This window comes from Homarus americanus, unplaced genomic scaffold (genome assembly GCF_018991925.1).
Source record: "Homarus americanus isolate GMGI-L3 unplaced genomic scaffold, GMGI_Hamer_2.0 scaffold23578, whole genome shotgun sequence".
NCBI lineage: Eukaryota > Metazoa > Arthropoda > Malacostraca > Decapoda > Nephropidae > Homarus > Homarus americanus.
In genome coordinates this window covers 6442069-6467326 of record NW_024733231.1, presented here as the reverse complement: position 1 = coordinate 6467326, position 25258 = coordinate 6442069, and the positions used below count along the sequence as shown (strand labels likewise).

General features: G+C 47.3%; 1 protein-coding gene across 9 annotated transcripts in view; it reads left to right on the top strand.

The window, feature by feature from the left end:
- The window catches only part of LOC121869643 (sodium/potassium-transporting ATPase subunit alpha-like), a 168550-nt gene that overhangs the window by 104750 nt on the left and 38542 nt on the right, over window positions 1-25258 (top strand). For 2 of the 9 annotated variants that reach the window (XM_042371166.1, XM_042371163.1), the window contains exon 1: window positions 18262-18594. The exons of the other annotated variants lie outside the window; for them this stretch is intronic. In XM_042371166.1, coding sequence (XP_042227100.1) covers window positions 18586-18594 — 9 coding nt within the window. In that variant the 5' untranslated portion in view covers window positions 18262-18585. Of the gene's footprint in view, window positions 1-18261; window positions 18595-25258 lie in introns of those variants that run through there. 9 annotated transcript variants of the gene reach the window in all.

Genomic DNA, 25258 nt, shown 5'->3' with positions numbered 1-25258 from the left:
TGCAGCGTCCAGCCGGCTCCACCCAGGGTTCCTCTAGCCTACATCAGCTACCGTTATTACCATCCGGCTTCTTCCGGGTTGCTTTCAAGACCCCTCTAGGCTCCCCTACCAGCCGCTTTGACTATCTGGCTCCTTCCGGGTTATTTCCACTGTCATTTCAGGCTCGATCTCCACCTGCTGCAGCGACTAGCCGGCTCCTTACATAGTGATTTCACACTACACTAGGTGCTTAGTGACAAACCGGCTTCGTACGGCCCTGCAGCTGCGACAGACAACACAGCCGGTTCTTTCTAGATTCCAGTTACCAACCGGCTCTTTGCAGACAATTTCACGCTTGGCAACTCAGCTGGGCCTATACTGGACTCCTGCGTCACGTGATCTCTCTCTCTCTCTCTCTCTCTCTCTCTCTCTCTCTCTCTCTCTCTCATCAATACACCTCTCTTGTCTATCTATCTATCTATCTATCTATCTACCATACAACACGAGGTACATGTACATCAAGCGCATGTATTGCACTACGCCCTCTCTGGCAGCGTTCAATCCGGTTTACCCTCACGAACGCTGCCCCAATAACACATGGGTTTAATCCGGATTAATTTGGTTGAAAATGGCTTCCATTTTCACCAATTCCGTTTTTGTGAAAGATTGGCTAATTGATCGACTGGGGATTGGCAATTAAATGACCTGACCTAAACTAATCTAAATTAACCTTATCTGATCTGACCTGACCTAACTTAACCTAATCTGACCTGACCTAACTTAGTGGTCGTAAGGGTTGAATTCAGATGGTTACGATAATATTGGTTGAGGCCCATCAGGATTAGCACCCATCAGAACTGGCACCCATCAGGACTGGCACCCATCAGAATTGGCACCCATCAGGACTGGCACCCATCAGGACTGGCACCCATCAGAACTGGCACCCATCACTGGCACCCATCAGAACTGGCACCCATCAGAACTGGCACCCATCAACTGGCACCCATCAGAACTGGCACCCATCAGAACTGGCACCCATCAGGACTGGCACCCATCAGAACTGGCACCATCACTGGCACCCATCAACTGGCGGCCCATCAGAACTGCACCCATCAGGACTGGCACCCATCAGAACTGGCACCCATCAGACTCCGGCACCCATCAGAACTGGCACCCATCAGACTGGCACCCATCAGAACTGGCACCCATCAGAACTGGCACCCATCAGACTGGCACCCATCAGGACTGGCACCCATCAGAACTGGCACCCATCAGACTGGCACCCATCAGGACTGGCACCCATCAGAACTGGCACCCATCAGAACTGGCACCCATAGAACTGGCACCCATCAGAACTGGCACCCATCAGAACTGGCACCCATCAGGATTAGCACCCATCAGGACTGGCACCCATCAGAACTGGCACCTATGGATTGGCCCACTGGCAATCAGATCAGACTGGCACATCCATCAGAAGCACCCCATCAGAACTGGCACCCATCAGAACTGGCACCCAGCAGAACTGGCACCCCCAGAACTGGCACCCATCAGAACTGGCACCCATCAGAACTGGCACCCATCAGAACTGGCACTCCAGCAGAACTGGCACCCATCAGAACTGGCACCCATCAGAACTGGCACCCATCAGAACTGGCACCCATCAGAACTGGCACCCAGCAGAACTGGCACCCATCAGAACTGGCACCCATCAGGACTGGCACCTATTAAAAGAGAGAAAAGGCGAGTTGGTGGACAGAGAGAAAAGAGAGAGAGAGAGAGAGAGAGAGAGAGAGAGAAAGGGAAAGATAGTTGGTAGAAATAGAAAAAAAGAAAGAAAAACGAAAAGAAAGAGAATGTTGACAGAGAGACAGAGAGAGACAGAGAGACAGAGAGAGACAGAGAGACAGAGAGACAGAGAGAGACAGAGAGACAGACTAACACAATAATGGTGGGTTTGGTCACAGTGCCTGGAGACATTTAAGTCACTCTCCACATATCAATTCCCGCGTGGCAACATTGGTCCACTTTGGTCTTGCGGTCGGTCTAGAGTCGTGCAAACTAGTACAAGGTGGTCTTTTTTCGGTCCGGGAAGGTCTTGAGGAAGAGCTGCTATACGGTCCAGAGCGTTGCAATGTGACATAAAGTGGCCTTTTTCGGTCTGGGAAGGTCTTGTGGGACAGCTAGTACATTACGGAGAGTTGTAACGTGAAATAAAGTGGTCTTTTTCGGTCTGGGGGTACAATTTAACGCTCTGAGACTATTTAGGTCATTTTGGAGTCGGTCCTGGATGGTTGAGATTGGTCTTGTTTAGTCTGCGGTGCTGTAAGACGTCTTTGGTCTGCGGGGGTCTTAGATGGTCTGGGTTAGGTTCTTTGGTGGTGGAAATCGGTCTGAAGCAACCCGAAACTGCCTCGGTCGATCTGAAACAGCCTAAAACTGCCTCGGTCGTATCTGAAACAGCCTAAAACTGCCTCGGTCGTATCTGAAACAGCCTAAAACTGCCTCGGTCGTATCTGAAACAGCCTAAAACTGCCTCGGTCGTATCTGAAACAGCCTATATCAGTCCTTGGAGAAACTGGTTCAGAGTGGAATAGGAGAGCCTGAGTAGCTGGAGAGTCGTCATTGTCGTCCCATGTCAATAGAGGGCCGGTCTCGCGTGACACACAAACATTATCTTGAACATTCCTGACGTGCATTTTCACTGACAAACCTTCTGGCCGGCAACCCACGTCTCACCCCGAGGCGCGACAAACTGATTATTTACTGTTTTGTGAGTCAGATTAACGGTGTACTGTGAGGGGAGGGGGGCTTTATCACCTGGTTCTACCTGTAAGTCCCCCCTTCCTTCATAATAGTGAGATCCTCCCCCCCCCCTCTCTTCCTCTCTATTTCTTTCTGTTTGACCTCGAGTTGCTCCCTCCCTCCTTCTATCCCTCCTTCCCTCCTTAAAGATCAAAGGATGTTGTTTCCCTTCTGAAGCTTTCGTCTTACCCCTCCCTCGATCCCTCCCTCCTTTCCCTCCTGCATGACCTCAATCCGCCCCTCCTCCTTTCTTCCCTCCCTCCCTCCTCCCTCCCTTCCTGCTTTCCTACATGACCAAAAGTTTTAGTTCCCGCCACCTCCTCCTCCCTCTCCCTCCTTCCACCTCCACCCTCCTCCTTATTTGTCTCTCACCTTTCTCTTCATCTTCTCATCTCTCTACTTTCCCTCCCCTCACCCCAACAGTCCTTCTCCCCACCTCCCTTCACCCCAGCACCCCAGCAGTCGCCCTCGTCAACAGCATTCCTCCCTACCTTTCCTCACCCCAGCAGCCCTCCCCACCTCCCCAGCTGCCCTCCCCACTTCTCCTCACCCCAGCAGCTCTCCTCCCCGCTGAGTTCTTACCTCTAGTACAGTGAGAGTGGGGCAATAGTCTGGCCAACACCGGTACCAGGTGGGGACACGCTACCTGCCGGCTGTGTGTATTGAACCGGTGATGACTCTTAACCTTGACTAACCTAACACAGCCTAACCTAACCCTAGCTAACCTATCCTAATTTTGGCTTCCTTACATCCTAACCTAACCTAACCCTACCTAATGTAACCTAACTCAGTCTGATATCTTTTTCGCAGTAATTTGATGTTTGTGTTGACAGAGTCCCTTGATGTTTGTGTTGACAGAGTCCCTTGATGTTTGTGAAAAATATTGTTACGAAATTATGTCCAGTAAAAGATTATTTGATGAGATTTTGTCCGGAGGGAACTCGTCTGACGGAGTTCTCTCAGGGGGAATTTTGTCCACCCATCCATTAGGCCAGCTGGCGCCTGGCCAAAATAAGTTTTTACCCAGTTTCCTTCATTCCTTCCTTCTCTCCTTTCCTTCCATCCTTCCTTCCTTCCTTTCTACCTTTCTCCTTTCCTTCCTCCATCCTTTTTGTCATCCTTCCTTCTCTCTCTCTCTCCCTCCCTGCATCCTTCCCTCCATCCCTTCCTACATCTCGTTCGTCCTCCCTTTCCCCTCCCCCTTATTCCTACATCCCACCCTCTCTCCCCCCTTCCCTCCCTCCCTTCCCCCTCCCTCCCTCTTATCGCCTCGCCCCAGGGAGTTTTTCTCGGCGTCAACAGCAGTAAACCTTGCAGCTACGGTGAAAACTATGCACCCACAATACCTGTGTCAAGAGTCTCAAATAGTCGTAAAAGGAATAAGTTTTGGGATCTCCTGAACATTAGACACCCCCCCACCCCTACCTTAGTTTACCTGGGGATTAAACTCTCTATAACCTAACCTAACCTAAACTACCGCTAACCTTGCCTTACCTTATCTAAAATAACATTAACACAACCTAACCTTAACCTAACCAATATACATGTTGTCTCCTAACTGGTGCTAAGTGAAAGTAGAGTCTCAGCGTAATATTTCTTCCATCTTTATTTTCGTTATACATCAATACATCGTCACACACTTACATACATCCATGCATTTGTCACATTCATCCATACATCCATACATTCGTCACATACGCCCATTCATCGCCACATACATCCATTCATCGCCACATACATCCATTCATCGCCACATACATCCATTCATCGCCACATACATCCATTCATCGCCACATACATCCATTCATCGCCACATACATCCATTCATCGCCACATACATCCATTTATCGCCACATACATCCATTCATCGCCACATACATCCATTCATCGCCACATACATCCATTCATCGCCACATACATCCATTCATCGCCACATACATCCATTCATCGCCACATACATTCATCGCCACATACATCCATCGCCACATACATCCATTCATCGCCACATACATCCATTCATCGCCACATACATCCATTCATCGCCACATACATCCATTCATCGCCACATACATCCATTCATCGCCACATACATCCATTCATCGCCACATACATCCATTCATCGCCACATACATCCATTCATCGCCATATACATCCATTCATCGCCACATACATCCATTCATCGCCACATACATCCATTCATCGCCACATACATCCATTCATCGCCACATACATCCATTCATCGCCACATACATCCATTCATCGCCACATACATCCATTCATCGCCACATACATCCATACATCGTCATTTATGAGAATTATTTATCTTACGAATCTTTGAAAATTTGGCCCCAGATCGAGTCCACTTTGTATATCAGATCTCTGTAAATAGCGTCTATAAGATATAACTAAAATTCGGTTTTATTTACCTTACGTGTTGTACCAAACATCATTATTAATGTTCGTTTTCTATGTTTTTTAGTAATTAACATAACTCAAGTCATTTTGGCGGGCTTTTAGGGGGCGCGAGAATTATGCACCAAAGGCTTAATTATACGCATACATAACATATATTACATCATAATTTATAATCCATTTATGATTTACACCAAGACCAGCCCTAGTTATTGTCATTTGGTACAGCGCGAGTTATGATTGGCTATTTTTGGTGATGGGAAAAAGGGGGGGGGGGTCGTTTGGCGGGAAGTTGCCAAGGGCGTTAACTCACTCTCTGCCACTCAAGTGTTCACAAAGGCTAGAAAACATTGAGAAGCGGCTATGATAATGAAGTGTGGGGCCTAATATTATTGGAACCTGGTACTGGTGATCGCACTGTGGTTATTTTGATACTGGGGTGGACTGGTGATTTTGGGGGGAGTTACTGGGATGAGCTGGTGATTTTTTGGGGGTACTGGGGATATTTCTTGGTTATTTTTAAACTGGGATTAAATAGGTCAGATGACAATTTATGGTCGATTTTGGTATTTAGAGACAATTAAGGGAATTAATCTATACATACATACACCTGGCTCTCCTGACACACACACACACACACACACACACACACACACACACACACAGCTGTCCATCTCTTAACTCTCAAAGAAGAAGAAGAAGAAGAAGAAAAAGAAGAAGAAGAAGAAGAAGAAGAAGAAGAAGAAGAAGAAGAAGAAGAAGAAGAAGGAAGAATATGAAGCAGGAACTAGAGCAAAGGGGAAGATAATTGTAGAGGAAGGGATAGAATAAGAGATAAACTTATGAGGGGAAATAATTAGGAAGAGGGGAGAGGGGAGAGGGGAGAGGGGAGACAGGTATTATGGGTCGTGGGAGAGGGGACGAAGCTTGAAATGAGAGGGAAGAAATAGGTACAATAGTTAAGGGAAGCCTGAGGGGAGCGTAGAGGGTGAGGGGAAAGAGAGGGAGGGGAGATAGGGGTAGATAGACAGGTAGATAGAGAGGGGGTGAAGAGGGAGGGGAGATACAGACAGACAGACAGAGAGGGAGGGGAATGGAAAGGAAGGGGAGGAGACGTTATATCCTTCTCACCCCTCTCACTTCCCCTCGGATGTTCAATAGACAGGGACCTCTCAAATACCTATTGACCATTTTCACCACTATTGAATTTTCCTCTCTCCCCTCTCCTTGGAATCTCTCCCCTCTGTCTTTCTCCTCTCCTTAAAACTGTTCCCCTCCCCTTGACAACTCTCCCCTCTTTCTTTCCCCTCTCCCTGCAGTTTCTCCCCTCTTTCCTTCAAGTATCTCACTCCTCAACCAACTCTCTCTCTCTCTCTAACAACCTGTGGTCATAGGTAATGTGTGTGTGTCTGTGTGTGTGTGTGTGTGTGTGTGTGTTGTACAGTGTTAAGAACATAAGAACATAAGAAAGTGGGATACTGCAGGAGGCCGACTGGCCCATACAGGGCAGATCCCTTTCACACCCATCCCAGCACTTCCATGTGCCTATCCAACTTCGTCTTGAAGCTCCCTAGCGTCCCCGATCCTACTATAGCACTCGGTAGCCTATTCCACATATCCACAACTCTATTACCAAACCAGTGCTTGCCTATATCCTTTCTGAATCGGAATTTATCTAATTTAAAGCCATTTGTTCTAGTTATTTCGTTATTACTGAGCTTCAGAACATCTTCCATTTTACCCTTGTTAATCCCACTTACCCACTTGTACACCTCTATCATATCTCCCTAACTCTACGCCTCTCTAATGAATGTAAGCCTAAGCTTTTCAGTCTTTCTTCATATGGAAGGTTTCTAATATTATGGATCATTTTTGTCATTCTTCTTTGTACTCTCTCCAAAGAATCTATGTCCATTCTATAATAAGGACACCAGAACTGAACCGCATAATCCATGTGTGGCCTCACTAATGCTAGGTAAAGTTTCAAGATAACGTCAGCAGTTCTGTTACTCACAGACCTAGATATGAACCCAAGAACTTGTTTGCCTTGTTGCGAACGCTAATACATTGTTTTCTAGGTTTCAAGTCGTTGCAACAAATACACCAGATCTTTTTCACAAACTGAGTTTTCTATTTCCGTGTTACCTAGTTTATACTTAACGTTTGTATTCGTCTTTCCTATCTGTAGTACCTTGCATTTATCAGTATTAAAATTCATTTGCCAGTCTACTGACCACTCATGTAAGGTATCTAGATCTCTTTGAAGGTGTTCAAAGTCACTGTCTGAATTTATCACTCTCCCCATTTTGGTATCATCTGCAAATTTACTAATCCTACTAGTTATACCTAAATCAAGATCATTAATGAATATAACAAACAGCAGAGGGCCTAATACAGATCCCTGGGGAACTCCGCTTTTGACCGCACCCCAGTCTGACTTAAATCCATTTATGCTGACTCTTTGTTTCCTACCAGTTAACCATGACCTAATCCATTTTAATAACTGATCCACCTATTCCATGTGCTTCTACCTTCCTTATCAATCTCTCATGAGGGACTCTATCGAATGCTTTACTGAAATCTAAATAAATTATATCATATGACTTATCATTATCTACCGCTTCAAATACTTCTGAGAAAAAGCTAAGCAAATTTGTGAGACAAGAACGTCCCTGGGTGAACCCGTGCTGAGAAGAATGAATTAAGTTGAATGTTTCAAGGTGGCTTCTGATTTTTGGAGTGTGGTTAGGGAGGGTGTGGTCAGGGGTGTGTGGTCAGGGGGTGTGGTCAGGGGTGTGTGGTTAGGGGGGTGTGGTCAGGGGGGTGTGGTCAGGGGGGTGTGGTCATGGGGATGTGGCCATTGGTGTATGCATTAGGATAATTAGGTGATGGTGCGTGACATCACCTAACTTAACTTAACTGGTCGTTTGCAACATAACAACATAATGCACTACACTACGTCAAGGCTTAACAACGGATGAGGTCAGTTGCCATAACGAACGAGGGTAGTATAGTTACCACACACACACACACACACACACACACACACACACACACACACACAGCCTCCAGTCTCGTCACGGAAAGGAAAGTAATCATGGTCTGTGTTGTAAGTTTCCATCTTGCATCTCGTGGTGTCATTTCCCGTTATGAAACATCTGACTTAAGCTTTTTAGCGGAAAATTTTAACGCTTGTATCTGAGTGTTGCATCACCGCGGCCCTGAGACACTGTACAGTACCAGTTGTGGGATATAATATGCTAATTACCCCAGTCATTATATCGACCAAAACAACGTATTTTATCATTTCAATCTTATTATTTTACTCTATTTCTATTTTAATTAAAGCAGTAATTTTTTATATATGTAAATATCACGAACATTTTAGAAATATGATTAAATGGTAGTTCTGGCAATACCACCCGTGTTATTCTCGGCCAATCGCGTGACGTGCTGGCTCCCCTTACTATGACGTCAGTGTTGCGTCACAGTGGCGTCATGGCCTGCAGGACGATGGCGCCACAAACACTGATAAGGTTTGGAGTCTGGACACCAACTCCTGCCAGGCCTGCTTGACGTAGGTGATATTGTATCTGACTTCATGAATATTGTTTCTTACCTAACCTAACGTAACCTAACGTAACCTAACGTAACCTAATGCAACCTAACGTAACCTAATCTGACGTCACCTAACGTAACCTAACCTAACCGACTCTTGTCCCTGGTTAAAGATGATATTTTAACTATTTCTGTAGATATAATTGTATGTTTGTGCGTTTGTGGAGGTAGGTGGTGTTTGTGTGTGTGTGTGTTTGTGAGGGTAGGTCGTGTTTGTGTGTTTGTTTGTGGGGGTAGATGGTGTGTGTGTGTGTGTGTGTGTGTGTGTGTGTGTGTGTGTGTGTGTGTGTGGTCGAGAATATGGTACCAGTCATTTGCGTCACCCCTTGTATTTTGGGAATGGGTCTCTCTCTCTCTCTCTCTCCTTTCCTTCCTTCTTTCTTTCGTTTCTTCCTTCCCTTTTTTGGTTCACCCCTTCTCTATTTCCTTCCTTCCTTCCTCTCTATTCCTCCTCCATACCTTCCTTCTTTCCTCTCCATTCTTCCTTCCTGCCTTCCTTCTTTCCTCCTACCTTCTCCTCCTCCTCTTCCTTCTTCTTCTTCCTCCTCCTCCTCCTCCTCCTCCTCCTCAGTCTCTCACCTAAACAAGTGACTAACGGGTTTTCCCCTTTTTCTCTCAGTGTGTGAGGGGAAGTGGTGGGTGGTGGGCGTGTGTGTGTGTGTGTAGGTGGGTGGTGGCGTGTGTGTAGGTGGGTGGTGGTGTGTGTGTGTGTGTGTGTAGATCTGTGTGTGTGTGTGTTCAAAGATAGATAGATAGATAGATAGACATCACTAATCAGGATGAACACAAATTACCTAACGTTCCTTTAAAACTTAAGATATATATAAAGTAATCATCAACACTTAAGATCTTCTGAGATTATGGACCCCACCAGAGGCTGAGAGGACGCGTAAAACACCTGGTGGGGAGGGGGGGGGGGGGGGGGGGGGGGGCGCTGGGGGGCTACACCTGTGTATTATTAGTTGTGTGACGTCACGTACTTGGCGGTAGCACTGAGTGTAGTGATGATAGTCTGTGTACATGTCTGTTGTTTGACGTATGTGTGTGTGTGTGTGTGTGTGGGAGGGAGGGAGGTGTGGTGGGGGGGGAGGTGGGTGTGTGTGTGTGGGGAGGGAGGGGAGGGTGGGGAGGGTAGGTGTGTGGGGGAGGGAGGGGTGGAGGTAGGTGTGTGTGTGTGTGGGAGGGAGGGGAGGTGTGTGTGGTAGGTGTGTGTGTGGGAGGGAGGGGGGGGAGGGTGGGGAGGTAGGTGTGTGTGTGTGTGGGAGGGAGGGAGGGTGGGAGGGTGGGAGGGGTGTGTGTGTGGGAGGGAGGGAGGTGTGTGGGAGGGTGAGGTAGGTGTGTGTGTGTGGAGGGAGGGAGTGTGGGGAGGGTGAGGTAGGTGTGTGTGTGTGGGAGGGAGGGAGTGTGTGTGTGGGAGGGAGGGGAGGTGGGAGGGGAGGTGTGTGTGTGTGTGTGTGGGAGGAGTCAGGTGTGGGAGGGAGGGTGTGTGTGGGGAGGGAGGTGTGGGAGGTAGGTGTGTGTGTGTGGGAGGGAGGGAGGTGTGTGTGTGTGTGGGAGGGAGGGAGGTGTGTGTGTCTCTTGTGTGTGTAATTAGATTAGGGTAGATGAGGTAGAGAGAGAGAGAGAGAGAATTTTCCCATCACACACACCACCAGGCTGCAGGCGTCATGCAAGGGGAGGGTGCCAAGTTGCAGAGTCAATTGCAACGTTGGCTGTGTTGTTTACTTGAGTCTTACTTTGCATTGAATGAGCTCTCTCATCTCTTAGCCTCATTTTAATTAACTTCATCTCACCAACGTTAAATTTTTTGAATAAATTTATTTTAATATATTTTATCACCCGTTTTTATTCCTTTTATCCGGGTTAGATTTTAACTGTGTGGGTGTTCGCAGGGTGAGTGGCTACAGTGGTCGACTTCTTTAGTAATGGTCGGTGGTTCGAGACTCGGGCACCCTCAGTCCACCCAACTGTGAATAGATACCTGAGTTTACAGTTTAGGAAGTGACGCTGATCGAGTGCAGTGCCGGGAACATTTGTCTGTGTGTGTGTGTGTGTGTGTGTGTGTGTGTCTGTGTGTGTGTGCAGGGCCGTTCCTAGGAGGGTGCGGGGCCCGGGGCAACTCAGCCACCGCGGGGCCCCAGATTATGCTGTCAGAGGAACCCACCCCCACCAACCCCCACGGGACTGTCGCTGTGGATGGTAAGGTCAAGGGTTGTGATGGTGGCGTAAGCCGTCAGGTCAGATTAACCAGTCAACAGGTAATGTGTCCGAGGTTACTGGTCTAGTGCTGCGCCCCACGGGGCCCCGGGCGGTCGCCCCTGTTCGCCCCCCTAAAGGACGGGCCTGTGTGTGTTAGGCTAGATTAGATTAGATTAGGTTAGGTTAGGTTTATTCCTTACAGCTGCCGCCACCAAACAACCTTGGCTTCCCTGAGATATCCTAATTAACAGTACCTAATATATCCGCCACAGGTAGTAGAGGCGGTGTGTCCTGCGTGATGTGTACTGGTTATCAGCCTTATTGCGGTGATGAAATTGGCACTGTGTTGACCCCAAGCTCCTGCCTCTCTCTCCCCCTTCACTAGAGTCGGTGCAGCGAAGAATGACCAAAATGATTCCGGGACTTAGAAACCTTCCATATCAGGATAGGTTAAAGAAACTTAACTTGCATTCCCTAGAAAGACGAAGAGTGCGGGGAGATATGATAGAAGTATTTAAGTGGGTAAAAGGAATCAATAAAGGAGATATAGATAAAGTTCTTATAATATCCGAGCAGGATAGGACCTGGAGCAACGGATTTAAGTTGGATAAGTTTAGGTTTAGGAGGGAGATAGGAAGGAACTGGTTCACAAATAGGGTGGTGGACGAGTGGAACAAGCTTAGCAACTATGTAGTAAGTGCGGGAACTCTGGAAGTTTCAAAAGGAGGCTAGATAGATTCATGGATGATAGAGAGTGGTAGTAACTCTCGACAGGAGCTGCCATGCACAGGCCAACCGGCCTATTGCAGACTCCTTATTTTCTTATGTTATGTTCTTATGTTCTCTGTCCTGCCTTCTACCTTCCTTCCTTCCTTCTCCTCCCCACCCACCCACCATCCACACTCTCTTTCCATCCTTCCTTTCTTCCTTCCTCACCACCTGCCCTTCCTTCCCCATTCCCCATCACCTCCCTCCTCCTTCCCTCCCTCTATTACTCACATACAATACACGTACTATAAATTACAAGGGGTGCATGCTAACCCACCTCTAATTAACTCAGTAACTACGTAACCTTCCTTCCATGGTCAGTGAGTGGGGGGCATCACATGGCTACTAAGTATTGCACAACGGGTGAATGTTACTACTGTACATACTGTGTGGAGGCGAGATACACATGTTAAGAATGTTAAATTAATCTTCATATGGTCAGTAGTGAATGTGGGTTAAATTAGAGTACTGCCTAAGATGTGTACGGGTTGTGAATGTTAAATTGGTGGGGGTGAATGTTATATTATATGAATTTTTAGGGATTTGAGTAATTTACGTGTTAAGAATGTTAAATTGCTGGGATGAATGTTATGTTAGGGTGAGAATTTGAGTTATTATCACGTTAAGAATGTTAAATTAAAGTTAACGGGTACAGCTCTAAATGTTGATTAATTTTGAGGAAGGTTAAATGTATCAGATGTGTCATACGTAAATATCCATACAGTACAAATATCCACACACGCATGTTCATAGGTAGAAATATCCACACATGTTCATAAAATAAGTAGAAATATCCACATATGTTCATAAAATAAGTAGAAATATCCACACATCATAAGATAATGAGTAGAAATATCCACACATCTTTAACATCCAATCACAGAACACAGAAGAAGCTAAGTTAATAATACATCTCCAGGGGTCAAAGGTCAAGGCGTCGAAAAACAGGTCAGAGGTCACTTAACAGACTCACACATTGTGTGAGTCTGTTAAGTGACCTCTGACCTGTGTGAGTCACACAACCCAATCACCTGACCCCCTACTCACACATGCACTAACCATCGTAATAGATCCTTTCAAGGTCAATCAAGGTCAATCACAAGACGAGCGCTTTCTCCATCTCTGATAACGTCGTCATAGTGGAGTTATTGGGAGTCCTTTCAAGTAGTTAGGAGTCGTATAGGATATTGAAGGATTCCTGTAGTGTGTGTGTGTGTGTGTGTGCGTGTATGTGTGTGTGTGTGTGTGTGTTCTAACCTCTTACTGTTTGTTTTGTTTGTTTTTGTGGCGTCTTTACACACACAGTAGGCTAAACCAATCACGTAATACCTCCAAGAATCAAACCAATAGAAACCTGTACAGTATATTACCATCAACACCCAACCAATCCCACGAGAGTTTCCCTATATTCACCGGCCTTATCAAGCATTCTCATTGGCCTAAAACTATGACGTCAAACACATCACATACACACACGTAGCCAATAACATGCATCGTCCAAGGCTTCAACTCTGTCACATTACATGCAATTGGTTTATGCCTTTGGTTTAACTATTCCATACAGGTAGATCGTCACAGGGGGTACTTCAAGGGGAGGCGTTGTTACCCTTGCTAATCGTGGGAATATAGTTGGTTTATGAAGAAAATGGCACGTTTTATGGTGTTTGTGGTGTAGTTTGATATTGAAGGAAGTTTCGCTTGTGGCTTTACAACACGTGTAATTATCGTAGTTGTAGTGTTGTAGTAGTGTTATTTTCTATAGGGGTTCTGGGGTTTAATATTTTGGGGGGGTTCGAAAATTCGGTACTTCGAGACTTCAATATTTTGAGGTACTTTTGGATTTCGGCAGTTCGGTAATTCGGCAGTTTGGGGTTCGGTAATTCGGTAGTTTGGGGGTTTGGTAGTTCGGGGGTTCAGTAGTACGGGGTTCGGTAATTATAGGTCTCGATAGTTAAGGGTTTAGTAATTAGGAAGTTTGGTAAATCGGAACCTTGGCATATAGGAAGTTTCTGTAATTCGGCATATTGTGGAACTTCAATATATCGGAAGTTTGGTAATTCGGAACTTGGGATAGTTCGGCACCGTAGTCTGTTGTAAGTCGTTCTTGTCACTACACTTTCACCACCACACGCGACATTTTCACCATATCACCATCATCACACCACCACACCTTTACCAGACCACACCTTCACCACCACACCATGCACCACACCACTACCACCATGCACTACCTTCACACTACACCATCATCACCACACCTTCTTCATCACACCTTTACCACCACACCCACACCACTACTACACCATACCTCCACACCACACCTTCACCACCACACCATGCACCACACCACTACCACCATGCACTACCTTCACACTACACCATCATCACCACACCTTCTTCATCACACCTTTACCACCACACCACACCCACACCACTACTACACCATACCTCCACACCACACCTCACCACCACACCTTCACCACACCGCCCTCCCTTAACCCTGACCTACGACCTATCCTGAGAATCAATAGGTTTATATCTCTCCCAAGGTCACCGTCCCTCTGAGCATGGGCGGAGGCGTGTGGTCTGGGGCAGTGTGCTGATAGATAGATAGATAGATGTAGCTAACAGATAGTGTTGACAGATCGCAAGATAGATAGATAGACAGATAGATAAATAGGTAGATACATGTCGATAGATAGAAGTAGCTAACGGATAGATAGTGTTGACAGATTGCAAGATAGATAAATAAACTGACAGATAGATAGAATTTACCACCAGATTGATTGTGTGACAGACAGACAGACAGGTATTCCCAGGTACAAATTTCACCTTATCAAGTTCTAAATCCTCAGGTGATTTTTCTTGGGAAGTTAAGACTACCTTAACTAGATACCTTCACTTAGCACCACCAGTTAGGAGGCAAAATTAACACTGAGACTCTACCTTAACTAGATACGTTCACTTAGCACCACCAGTTAGGAGACAAAATTAACACTGGAACTCTACCTTAACTAGATACGTTCACTTAGCACCACCAGTTAGGAGACAAAATTAACACTGAGACTCTACCTTAACTAGCTACCTTCACTTAACACACCAGTTAGGAGACAAAATTAACACTGAGACTCTACCTTAACTAGATACCTTCACTTAGCACCACCAGTTAGGAGACAAAATTAACACTGAGACTCATCTAGATAATTTCTCTACGCTACCCTTGTCTCCTAACTAGTGTGTTAAGTGAAAGTATCTAGTTAAGGTAGAGTCTAGATGTTAATGTTGTCCCCTAACTGGGGACCACTATGCGGGAGGGAAGGGTTAAGGGGAGGAGATAGGGGGAAGGGGTAGGAAGAGGACGGATAGGGGTAAGGGGAAGGGGAGGGAGGGGGTAGGTGAAAGACGAGGGGGTAGGGGTGGAGGGAAAGGAGGGTAAGAGGAGATGATGGGGAGGAATTAAGGGGAGGGTGGAGGAAAGAAAGGGAGGGGAAGAGGAGGGGAAGGGGAAGAAGAGGTGGGGGAGGGGAGAGGAGGTGGGAGGAGGGGGGGGGGAAGAGGAGGTGGGGTAGGGGGTGAAGAGGAGGTGAGGAGAGGGGGAAGAGGGAGGTGGGGGAGGGAGGGGGGAGGGGGAGGGGAAGAGGAGGTGGGGGGGGAAGAGGAGGTGGGGAGGGGAAGAGGAGGGGAGGAAGAGGGAGGTGGGGGAGGGGGAAGAGGAGGTGGGGAGGGGGGGAAGAGGAGGTGGGGGGAGGGGGGAAGAGGAGGGGGTGGGGGGGAGAGGGGGGGAGGGGGAAGAGGAGGTGGGGAGGGGAAGAGGAGGTGGGGTGGGGGGTGAAGAGGAGGTGGGGAGGGGGAAGAGGAGATGGGGTAGGGGGGGGATGGGGGAGGAGGTGGGGTAGGGGGAAGAGGAGGTGGGGAGGGGAAGGGGGAGGGGGGAAGAGGAGGGGGGGTGGGGGGGGAGGGGGAAGAGGAGGGGTAGGGAGGAAGAGGAGGTGGGGAGGGGGAAGAGGAGGTGGGGTAGGGAGGAAGAGGAGGTGGGGTAGGAGGTGGGGGAGGGGAAGAGGAGGTGGGGTAGGGGGAAGAGGGAGGGGGGGGAGGAGGGGTGAAGAGGAGGTGGGGGAGGGGGGGGAAGAGGGAGGGGGGGTAGGGGAGGAAGAGGAGGTGGGGAGGGGGGGAAGAGGAGGTGGGGTAGGGGGGGGAAGAGGAGGTGGGGTAGGGGGGAAGAGGACGTGGGGGAGGGGGAAGAGGAGGTGGGGTAGGGGAAGAGGAGGTGGGGGGAGGGGAAGAGGAGGTGGGGTAGGGGGAAGAGGAGGTGGGGTAGGGGGAAGAGGGGGTGGGGTAGGGGGGAAGAGGAGGTGGGGTAGGGGGGAAGAGGAGGTGGGGTAGGGGGGAAGAGGATGGTCAGGGAGGCGGAGGTGGGGTTATCTCTGCCACTTATATTATTATGTAAGATGTTGTAAAACCATTAAGTGACTGACTGACAAACATTAAAGGTGCCATAAAATTCTACCTTGTAAATCATCACTATCACAGTTCTCAAGACGGAGTTTATTTCACTTGAAGATTAATCACCCTGACTTAACCTGACCTAACCAAACCGAACCTAACCTGACCTGACCTGACCTAACCAAACCGAACCTAACCTAACCTACCTTATGGAGAGGGGGCGGGCGGGTACACAGTGGGAATTATAGTCGACAAGTTATATACAAAGTGACAAGTACAGTTAAGTACATGTTAGTAGTACAAGGTAGTTAAGTACATTTGATAGCCCCTTAGTACAGGTAAGGTCAGAGTGGTTTGTTTTGTTACTTTTATCAGGTAATTGATGTATGGTGATAAGATTGCCTCCCTACTCATACACTACCATACACTACAAGACACCACCATACACTACGAGACACCACCATACAGCACCATACACTACGAGACACCACCATACACTACGAGACACTACGAGACACCACCATACACTACGAGACACCACCATACACCACCATACACTACGAGACACCACCATACACTACGAGACACTACGAGACACCACCATACACTACGAGACACCACCTACACCACCATACACCACCATACACTACGAGACACCACCATACACCACCATACACTACGAGACACCACCATACACCACCATACACTACGAGACACCACCAGACACCACCATACACTACGAGACACCACCATACACCACCATACACTACGAGACACCACCATACACCACCATACACTACGAGACACCACCATACACTACGAGACACTACCATACACCACCATACACCATCATTATCATCACTATTTTCATTTGTAGTAGTAGTATCATCATTACTATCATCATCACTATTATCACCACACACACACACACACTCATAGATGGAGACTGGAGTTAACATTGTAGACGCGGTGTGAAGATGGATTGGTGCTGGATTAGGTCGGTTACTGTCCGGTGTTGAGCTGTGCGTTACAGGGAGCCGTCAAATATGTCTTCGGTTAATATTTTCTCCTAACTTGGCATTAAAAATATTTATACCTGAATGATTGAAGAAATATTACGAAGATAACTACACAAAATGGCGACACATATATACCTAGAATACGTAGGTTGAGTTAGGTTATTTTTAAAGATTTGTAAAAGTAGGGATGGCAATCTGAGTAACTTCAACGCTATTTTCACTGACATTTTAAAAGACAGTCGGTTACGTCTTCTCTCTCACCAGATAAGGGGAATAATATCCACGTAAGATTGTGTGAGAATGTGAGACCTATTTAGTGACCTGTTTTGGGGTTTAGTCGACGTCCACAACCTTTCCAACACCACCACTTCTTTTTTTTTAAACGATTAAGTTGTCGTTTTGAGGAGCCATTTACCATTCGGTTCATTACGCTCTGGTGTTGTTAGTTTCCTGGCGTCTACCGGGTGTAACGTGAACGGTGACATAATCCACAGAATGTTGTGAAGGGATATTAGTGTACTATCTGAAAATGGCAAGTTACAAGAGGCTAATTTCACCGGCTCGCAGGTACTATCGCATTACCAACTGTTGGGTGACGCCGATGAGATAGTTTTTTTTAGTAGTTTTAGGTCAGATGGTGTAGTAGGGTTCAGTATTCAGTAGGGAGGAGAGAATAGGATATGCCTTCAATAGCATGAGTGATGAGAGGCAAGGTTACCGAGCTACACTTGAAGATCGATAATCGGGCTGAGGGTCGCGCGGTAAGGTTGGTATTTTGTGGTAGAGTTGCCTTGTGGGAGAACTATTTCTTAAATATATGTAATTGTGTTATGATAATACTGTGTATTTAGATGTTTTTTCATATATAATGACAATTTATTGACAGTTTGGTATGTTATTTTAGGTGATATTTATATAAGTTTAAGCAGTAAAATAGATGCTGTGTGTTAGGAGGGGGGCGGTGGCATCCAGCTGAGTGACGTATTGGTGACGTGGGCGCGGGGCCCACCGATGCGCCGACTCCCGCCGGTTGAAGTTGTCGTCAGGCGCGCCTCGTCGAGAACAGACGTGCCGCTGTGCCCTTTAGTGTCTCGACCAACAAACCCTTCACACACGGTGAAGAATGTGCTTGTAGCGAAAACCTACACAAGTCCAAGAGGGGCAACATTGAGCGAGTGAACGAGTGTACAAAGTGAACGTAGCCTAGTGGCCTGTACATAAGTGTGTACATACAGTGATTGTTGGTGCTGGTTGTCAGCCAGCGCGTACGCCGTTGTTCGTGGATACTGTGTATCCTCTGCTGCCGTCCTCCTGCTGAGCGCCCACACCCGTCACTCCAGCAGCCATGGCCGATGTAAGTAGCAGCTCGCACGCCCGCGCTGCCCTCGATGCCCGTTTGGCCGCCCCGTGTAGCGCGGGAGTATGGGCGTCCGGGCCAGGTGGCGGGGGCCCTTTGGGCCTACACGGGCGTGTACTATCTAGGTGTAAAAGGTGTATAGTTGTAGATTATGTTGAAGTAAAGGTGGCGCCGGGGTGAGGGTGGCATTGATCTGGCCGGTGCGGGCCACCCCCCCTCCCGGCCCGAGAATCAATACACCGCCACAGTAGGAGCGCTGCCCCCTCCCCCACACCACTACCTGCTGTGTGTCACACTACATGTTATGTCACACCACCTGTAATGTTTAACACCACAACCTACAGTGCCATCCTCAACACCATTACATGACGCCCCCAACATTACATGTTGATTCTCGACGTGTGATAATCTTTTCACAGTAACTACTGTTGAGGGCGTGGTTAACACTACCATCACAGCGTCTTGGTCAAAACCACGAGATGATACAACCTAAGACCTACACCCCAGCTAGGTTTCAGGTGCCACTAAAACCACACTAAGTACATCTCCACTTCCACCACTAAGACTATCACTACCATACCACCACACACTTGACCATTTTTAGTACCGAGACCAAAACTGGTTCTCTAAAACATATTGTATGTAAATTTATGTATAAAATATTCTTATTTAAACCTTTACCACTTAAAAATGACTTGGTTACTCAGAGCCTTTTAAAGTATTTTGGGGACGGAAAAGTATTATATATTAGACTCTGGGTTGATCTTAAAAGTACGGGGCCCAGGGCTAGTTTTTATGTGATTTTGTTAAGTTCTCGTAAATGTTAATGCTGGTTATTAAGTTATGTTGGGTTGTAAGTATATAAGGTTATGTTGTGGTAATGTATTTTGGTTCATATATCCGTGTTATATACTGTATAGACTCTATATACGGGTAATATGTATATTTCGAGTTTAAAAAAGTATACGTAATTTTTAAGCGTGATTGTTTTAACTTATGGTATTTTTGGTTATTTTCCCAGGTGTGATTTTAAGGTTTTCTGAAAGGTCTTACGAGCAATTTTCCTCTTAACCGGCGAGCTTAGTTAAAAAATCATACGTCACAACATGGTATCAAAATTACATGGATTTTCGACCTTAACTAGATACGTTCATAAGTCCATAATAGTGTACGATCGTAAGTCTAATCTGTATAAGTTTTAGCTTGTTAAATTTTGTCTTAATTTACGAGGGACAATTCAAATACGACACCTTTGAGAATCGGTCAGAAAGGATAAGGTTCAGGTGATTAGCCAGTCAGGGAAAGGGTTAAAGTTCAGGTGATTAGCCAGTCAGGGAAAGGGTTAAAGTCCAGGTGATTAGCCAGTCAGGGAAAGGGTTAAAGTTCAGGTGATTAGCCAGTCAGGGAAAGGGTTAAAGTCCAGGTGATTAGCCAGTCAGGGAAAGGGTTAAAGTCCAGGTGATTAGCCAGTCAGGGAAAGGGTTAAAGTTCAGGTGATTAGCCAGTCAGGGAAAGGGTTAAAGTCCAGGTGATTAGCCAGTCTCATACTAACGCTAATCGGTTATCATGACCACTAATCCCAGGCAATGGGGTAATATAATGACATATCAATGGAATTCGATAACTGTAGTAGGTAGCGTGGTTTAGGGGCGTAGCGCAGTTAAGAGTGTAGCGTGGTTTAGGGGCGTAGCGCAGTTAAGAGTGTAGCGTGGTTTAGGGGCGTAGCGCAGTTAAGAGTGTAGCGTGGTTTAGGGGCGTAGCGCAGTTAAAGGTGTGGCGGTTTAGGGCGTAGCTGCGGTTAAGAGTGTAGCGTGGTTTTAAGAAGGGCGTGGCGCAGTTAAAGGTGTGGCGTGGTTTTAGGGGCGTAGCGCAGTTAAGAGTGTAGCGTGGTTTGGGCGTGGCGCAGTTAAGGTGTGGCGTGGTTTAAGGGCGTAGCGCAGTTGAAGTGTGGCGTGGTTTGGAGCGTAGCGCAGTTAAGGTGTGGCGTGGTTTAAGAGCGTAGCGCAGTTAAAGTGTAGCGCACGGTTTGAGCGTAGCGCGGTTAAGGTATGGCGGTTTTAAGGGCGTAGCGCAGTTAAGGGGAGTGTGGCGTGGTTTAAGGGCGTAGTGCGGTTGCAGAGTGTAGCGCGGTTTGGGGCGTAGCGCAGTTAAAATTGTAGCGCGGTTTAAGGGCGTAGTGCGGTTAAGAGTGTGGCGCGGTTTAAGGGCGTAGCGCAGTTAAGGGGCGTAGCGCGGTTAAGTGCAGCGCGGTTTAGGGCGTAGCGCGCAGTTAAGGCATAGCGCGGTTAAAGAGTGTAGCGCGGTTTAAGGGCGTAGCGCAGTTAAGAGTGCAGCGCGGTTTAAGGGCGTAGCGCAGTTAAGAGTGCAGCGCGGTTTAAGGGCGTAGCGCGGTTAAGAGTGTAGCGCAGTTTAAGGGCGTAGCGCGGTTAAGAGTGTAGCGCGGTTTAAGGGCGTAGCGCGGTTTAAGGGCGTAGCGCGGGTTGAGGGTGTAGCGTGGTTACTCTCTCCTACACCTTGAAATACACAGATTAATTTGTAAAGTTCGCCGGAGATTGAGATTCGAATCTTGTGGTGTACTGATGGGACCCGAACTAATTTGAGAGAATAATTTCACTCAAACTACGAACCAATTTCACTGATTCCGTTAAAACTATGAACTCCAGTAACGAGAGTTTTATCCGCCTGTCTAGAACGAACTTCCCCAAAATCAAATCGTAATTAAAAACTTGATTATAGGTGATTTAAAGGTAAGATTCACCTGTGTGGGGGTTTAACTGTAGGATTCAACCTTAAACTAAGTTATTTGGTGAATATCGTATACTTTAAACGTCGTTATCTTAAATTTTGTGGTATATGATAGCAGGTGAGGTAGTGTTGGCTGGTATCGAGTTAGTTGATATTCTCTTTACAGTCGATATCATTCTTGTTACATAGGGGTGAATACTGTAACGATATCAGCTATACACAGTCAAGTCAGTTACTCGGTCAGTCAGTCGTTATACAGTATAGGAATCAATTGAGGTCCATAAGGGCGAGAATTGTTCTGTATAAAGGTTGAATTTTGGTATTATAAACTATCATACCCGATGGATTTTATATACTGAATTATCATACCCTCACCGCACCCTTTTGCCCCCCCCCTCACCACACCCTTTTGCCCCCCCCCTCACCACCCCTTTTGCCCCCCCTCACCCGCACCCTTTTGCCCCCCTCACCCCTTGCCCTTTTGCCCCCCCTCACCTGCCACCTTTGCCCCCCCTCACCGCACCCTTTTGCCCCCTCACCGCCACCTTTGCCCCCCCCTCCACCCTTTTGCCCCCCCTCCACCGCACCCTTTGCCCCCCCCCCTCACCGCACCCTTTGCCCCCCCCCCTCACCCTTTGCCCCCCCCTCACCACACCCTTTGCCCCCCTCACCCTGCCTTTGCCCCCCCTCCACACACACCCTTTGCCCCCCCCTCTGCCCCTTTGCCCCCCCCCTCACACACCCTTTGCCCCCCCTCACCCCACACACCCTTTGCCCCCCCCTCACCCCACACCCTTTGCCCCCCCCTCCCCCACCCTGCCCCCCCTCTACACACCCTTCCCCTACACACCCCCCCCCCCTCACACACCTGCCCCCCCCCTCCCACCACACCCTTGCCCCCCCCCCTCCCCCACCCCCACCCCCCCCTCCCACACCCTTGCCCCCCCCTCCCCACACCCTCCCCCACCCCCCCCTCCCCCACACCCCTTCCCCCTCACCCCCTTCCCCCTCACCCCCTTCCCCCCTCCCACCCCCTTCCCCCCCTCCCACCCCCTTCCCCCTCACCCCTTCCCCCCTCACCCCACTCACTTCCTTCCCCCTCCACTACCTTCCCCCTCCCTCTCCCTCACCCCCCTTTCCCCCCCTCACCTCACCCCCCTCACCCCTTTCCTCCCTTCGTTCATTATTGACTTTACTCAATATATATATCTTACAATGGTGTTATGAGTCGAATTTACTCACAAAATCTCCAATAAAATGCTATGGTAATTTATGAGTTATTTACATTTCAGCTTTGTGAGTAAAGAAGAAAATCACCAAAGTTGTACTCCTAAAACTCAGGTGTGAAGGTGGTGCTAATTAACCTCTCCTAATCACAGGTGTTTTAATCGGCGCTTGTCAAATGTGGATTACCTGGAGATTAGTGCCCACCAGCTTATTTTAATTGATGGTTGAAACCTCTATAACATTACTTGTGTGAGTTGGATTAGATGGGTTAGTTTAGATTAAGCTAGGATAGGTTAGGTTGGATAAGATTGGGACACATTAGATTAGGTTGAAGCTGGATTAGGTTGGATAAGGTTGGGACAGATTAGATAGCTTGAAGCTAGGTTAGGTAGTGTTAATTTAGCGTGTTAAATCCTCGGGTTAAATAAGCACAAGAGTTAACATACTCCTCAGGTGAACTAACGGAAGGCCACTTAATATTCCCTTGGCGTAAGAGCGACACGTTATAACCCCACCTCTCACCCTCCCCACTACCCCTCTCCACCCCCCTCTACCACCTCCCTCCAGCCACCTCCCTCTCTCCACCTCCCCTACTACCCCTCTTTCCACTACCACCCATTTCTCTCTCCCCCTCCCACCCACCCATGACCTATATCAGTCTAGGCTCCCTTGGTAGTGTTCACCTGATATGGGCTTGGGTGTTTACTCAGGTGGGCAGCAGAGGGACCGGAAACCCATCTCATGAAGCTCGTTCCCATGGTTAGGTTAGGTAGTAGTGCCAGAAGACATCTTACCTCACTAGTTTAGACATCTTCCCTCACCACTATAGACACCATACGTCGCCACTATAGACACCATACGTCGCCAGTAGACATCTATGGCCTTATCTTAAAGCCTCCCTGGAATGTAGTCGTCAAAGGGGGTCATTATATAGCGTAAACTACTATTATACTTTATCAGGTGGGGGGGGGGTCGTTCAGGTAGATAAGCCCATTACGTAATTAACTCCATAAGCTGATAGTGACTCAGGTGGTCAGGTCTTGATAATGTTTTCAAGTACACCTGAAGTATGGAATGGGCAATAAAGTGTTAAGGAAAAGAGTGTGAATTGCCTTCGTTAGGTTACCTGAAGATTAGACACCCTAACCTAACATCGTAGGGTAGCGTTAGGGTGGTTAAACTTCAGGTGAAATAAGCTGGGATGTCTTATCAGGTGAAATAAGCTGGGATGTCTTATCAGGTGAAATAAGCTTGGGTGTCTAATCTTTAGGTCACCTTCGTTTCGTTCTTTTGTGTCGAGTTTCAATGTGAAGTTTACAGTGCCGGTTACCTGTACACAAGTCCAAGGTGAATCGTAATCACCAATTAATTATTATCTTCAGGTGTGACATAGCTCCTCAAGATGTCATAACCGGACATTACTGCACCGAATTAGGCCAAGAGCCGGGACACCTGAAGATTAAACACCCTAGATGATTTCATTCTAGTTCTGCAGTACATGGGGTGGGTGTTAAGTCAGCTTCAGGGTGGGTAATCTTCAGGTGAAATAAGCTGGGGTGTCTAATCTTCAGGTGAGATTAGCTAGGGTGTCTAATCTTCAGATGACATAACCTAGGGTCCTTAATCTTCAAGTGAAATAAGTTAGTGTCTAATACACAGGTAAAATAAGGTTACAATGAAGAAATCTTTCAAAATAATAAAACCAGACTTTTTTTATTATTTAAGTTAGGTTGAGTTAGGTTAGGTTGGTTCACACTGTCTCTTGTGATGGGTAGATGTCCAGTCAGTGTAAACCTAAACCATGTAGGAAAACCAAAACAAAGGGATTACTGGGTGGTTTAAGGGACAAGACGAGGCGGTACATTAAAGTGGTATACGTCACGGTTGATTAAAAAGATCCTTATGAAGAGTTAGTGATGGGAGGTCTGGTAAGAGGGAAGCCCCCACACACACACAAAGTAGCCAACACTACACATGTATACATGTATACCTACACATGTATACGTAGCCAACACTACACATGTATACATGTACTTACCCTACACATGTATACACGTAGCCAACACCCCTACACATGTATACACGTAGCCAACACCCCTACACATGTATACACGTAGCCAACACCCTTATACACACACAGGTCTTGAGGGTAGAAACACAATAAACATGTATAGAATAGGTCGAGAAATCCATCACAGGGTTTGACCTAAGGGTGGACCTAACCACTCCACCCTCTACCCACCCCAACCACCCTCTCCCCACCCCCAACTTACCTGAACGACCACCTGAAGATTAAATACCTAAAGCTACCTTGGGGTTAATTTGGTTAGGAATCGTTAGTTACCTATGGCTGCCTTGCCCTTTATGTAAGAGATCAGAACTCGTTGATTTTAGTCGCGACAGTAAACCAGGTCACAAGGTTGATCCCCCTCCAGCGTGTTGCCAGTTGTCAGCGGGGAAAGTGTAGTTAGAAAGGTCATTTAGACGTGGTAGTTGGCGGTGATCGTTCAAGATGTATACCTTGATTGATTTCACTGATGGTGGTGATTTTAATTGATCTTGATGGTAATAATTCACATGAAGGGTGTAGTGTGTGTGTGGTGTAAAGGTTGACGGTGAGCCAAGTGGGGCGTTCAATACTGTTCCTGGCTCCTGATATTACGTCCTTATGTAATCCATTATATCATTT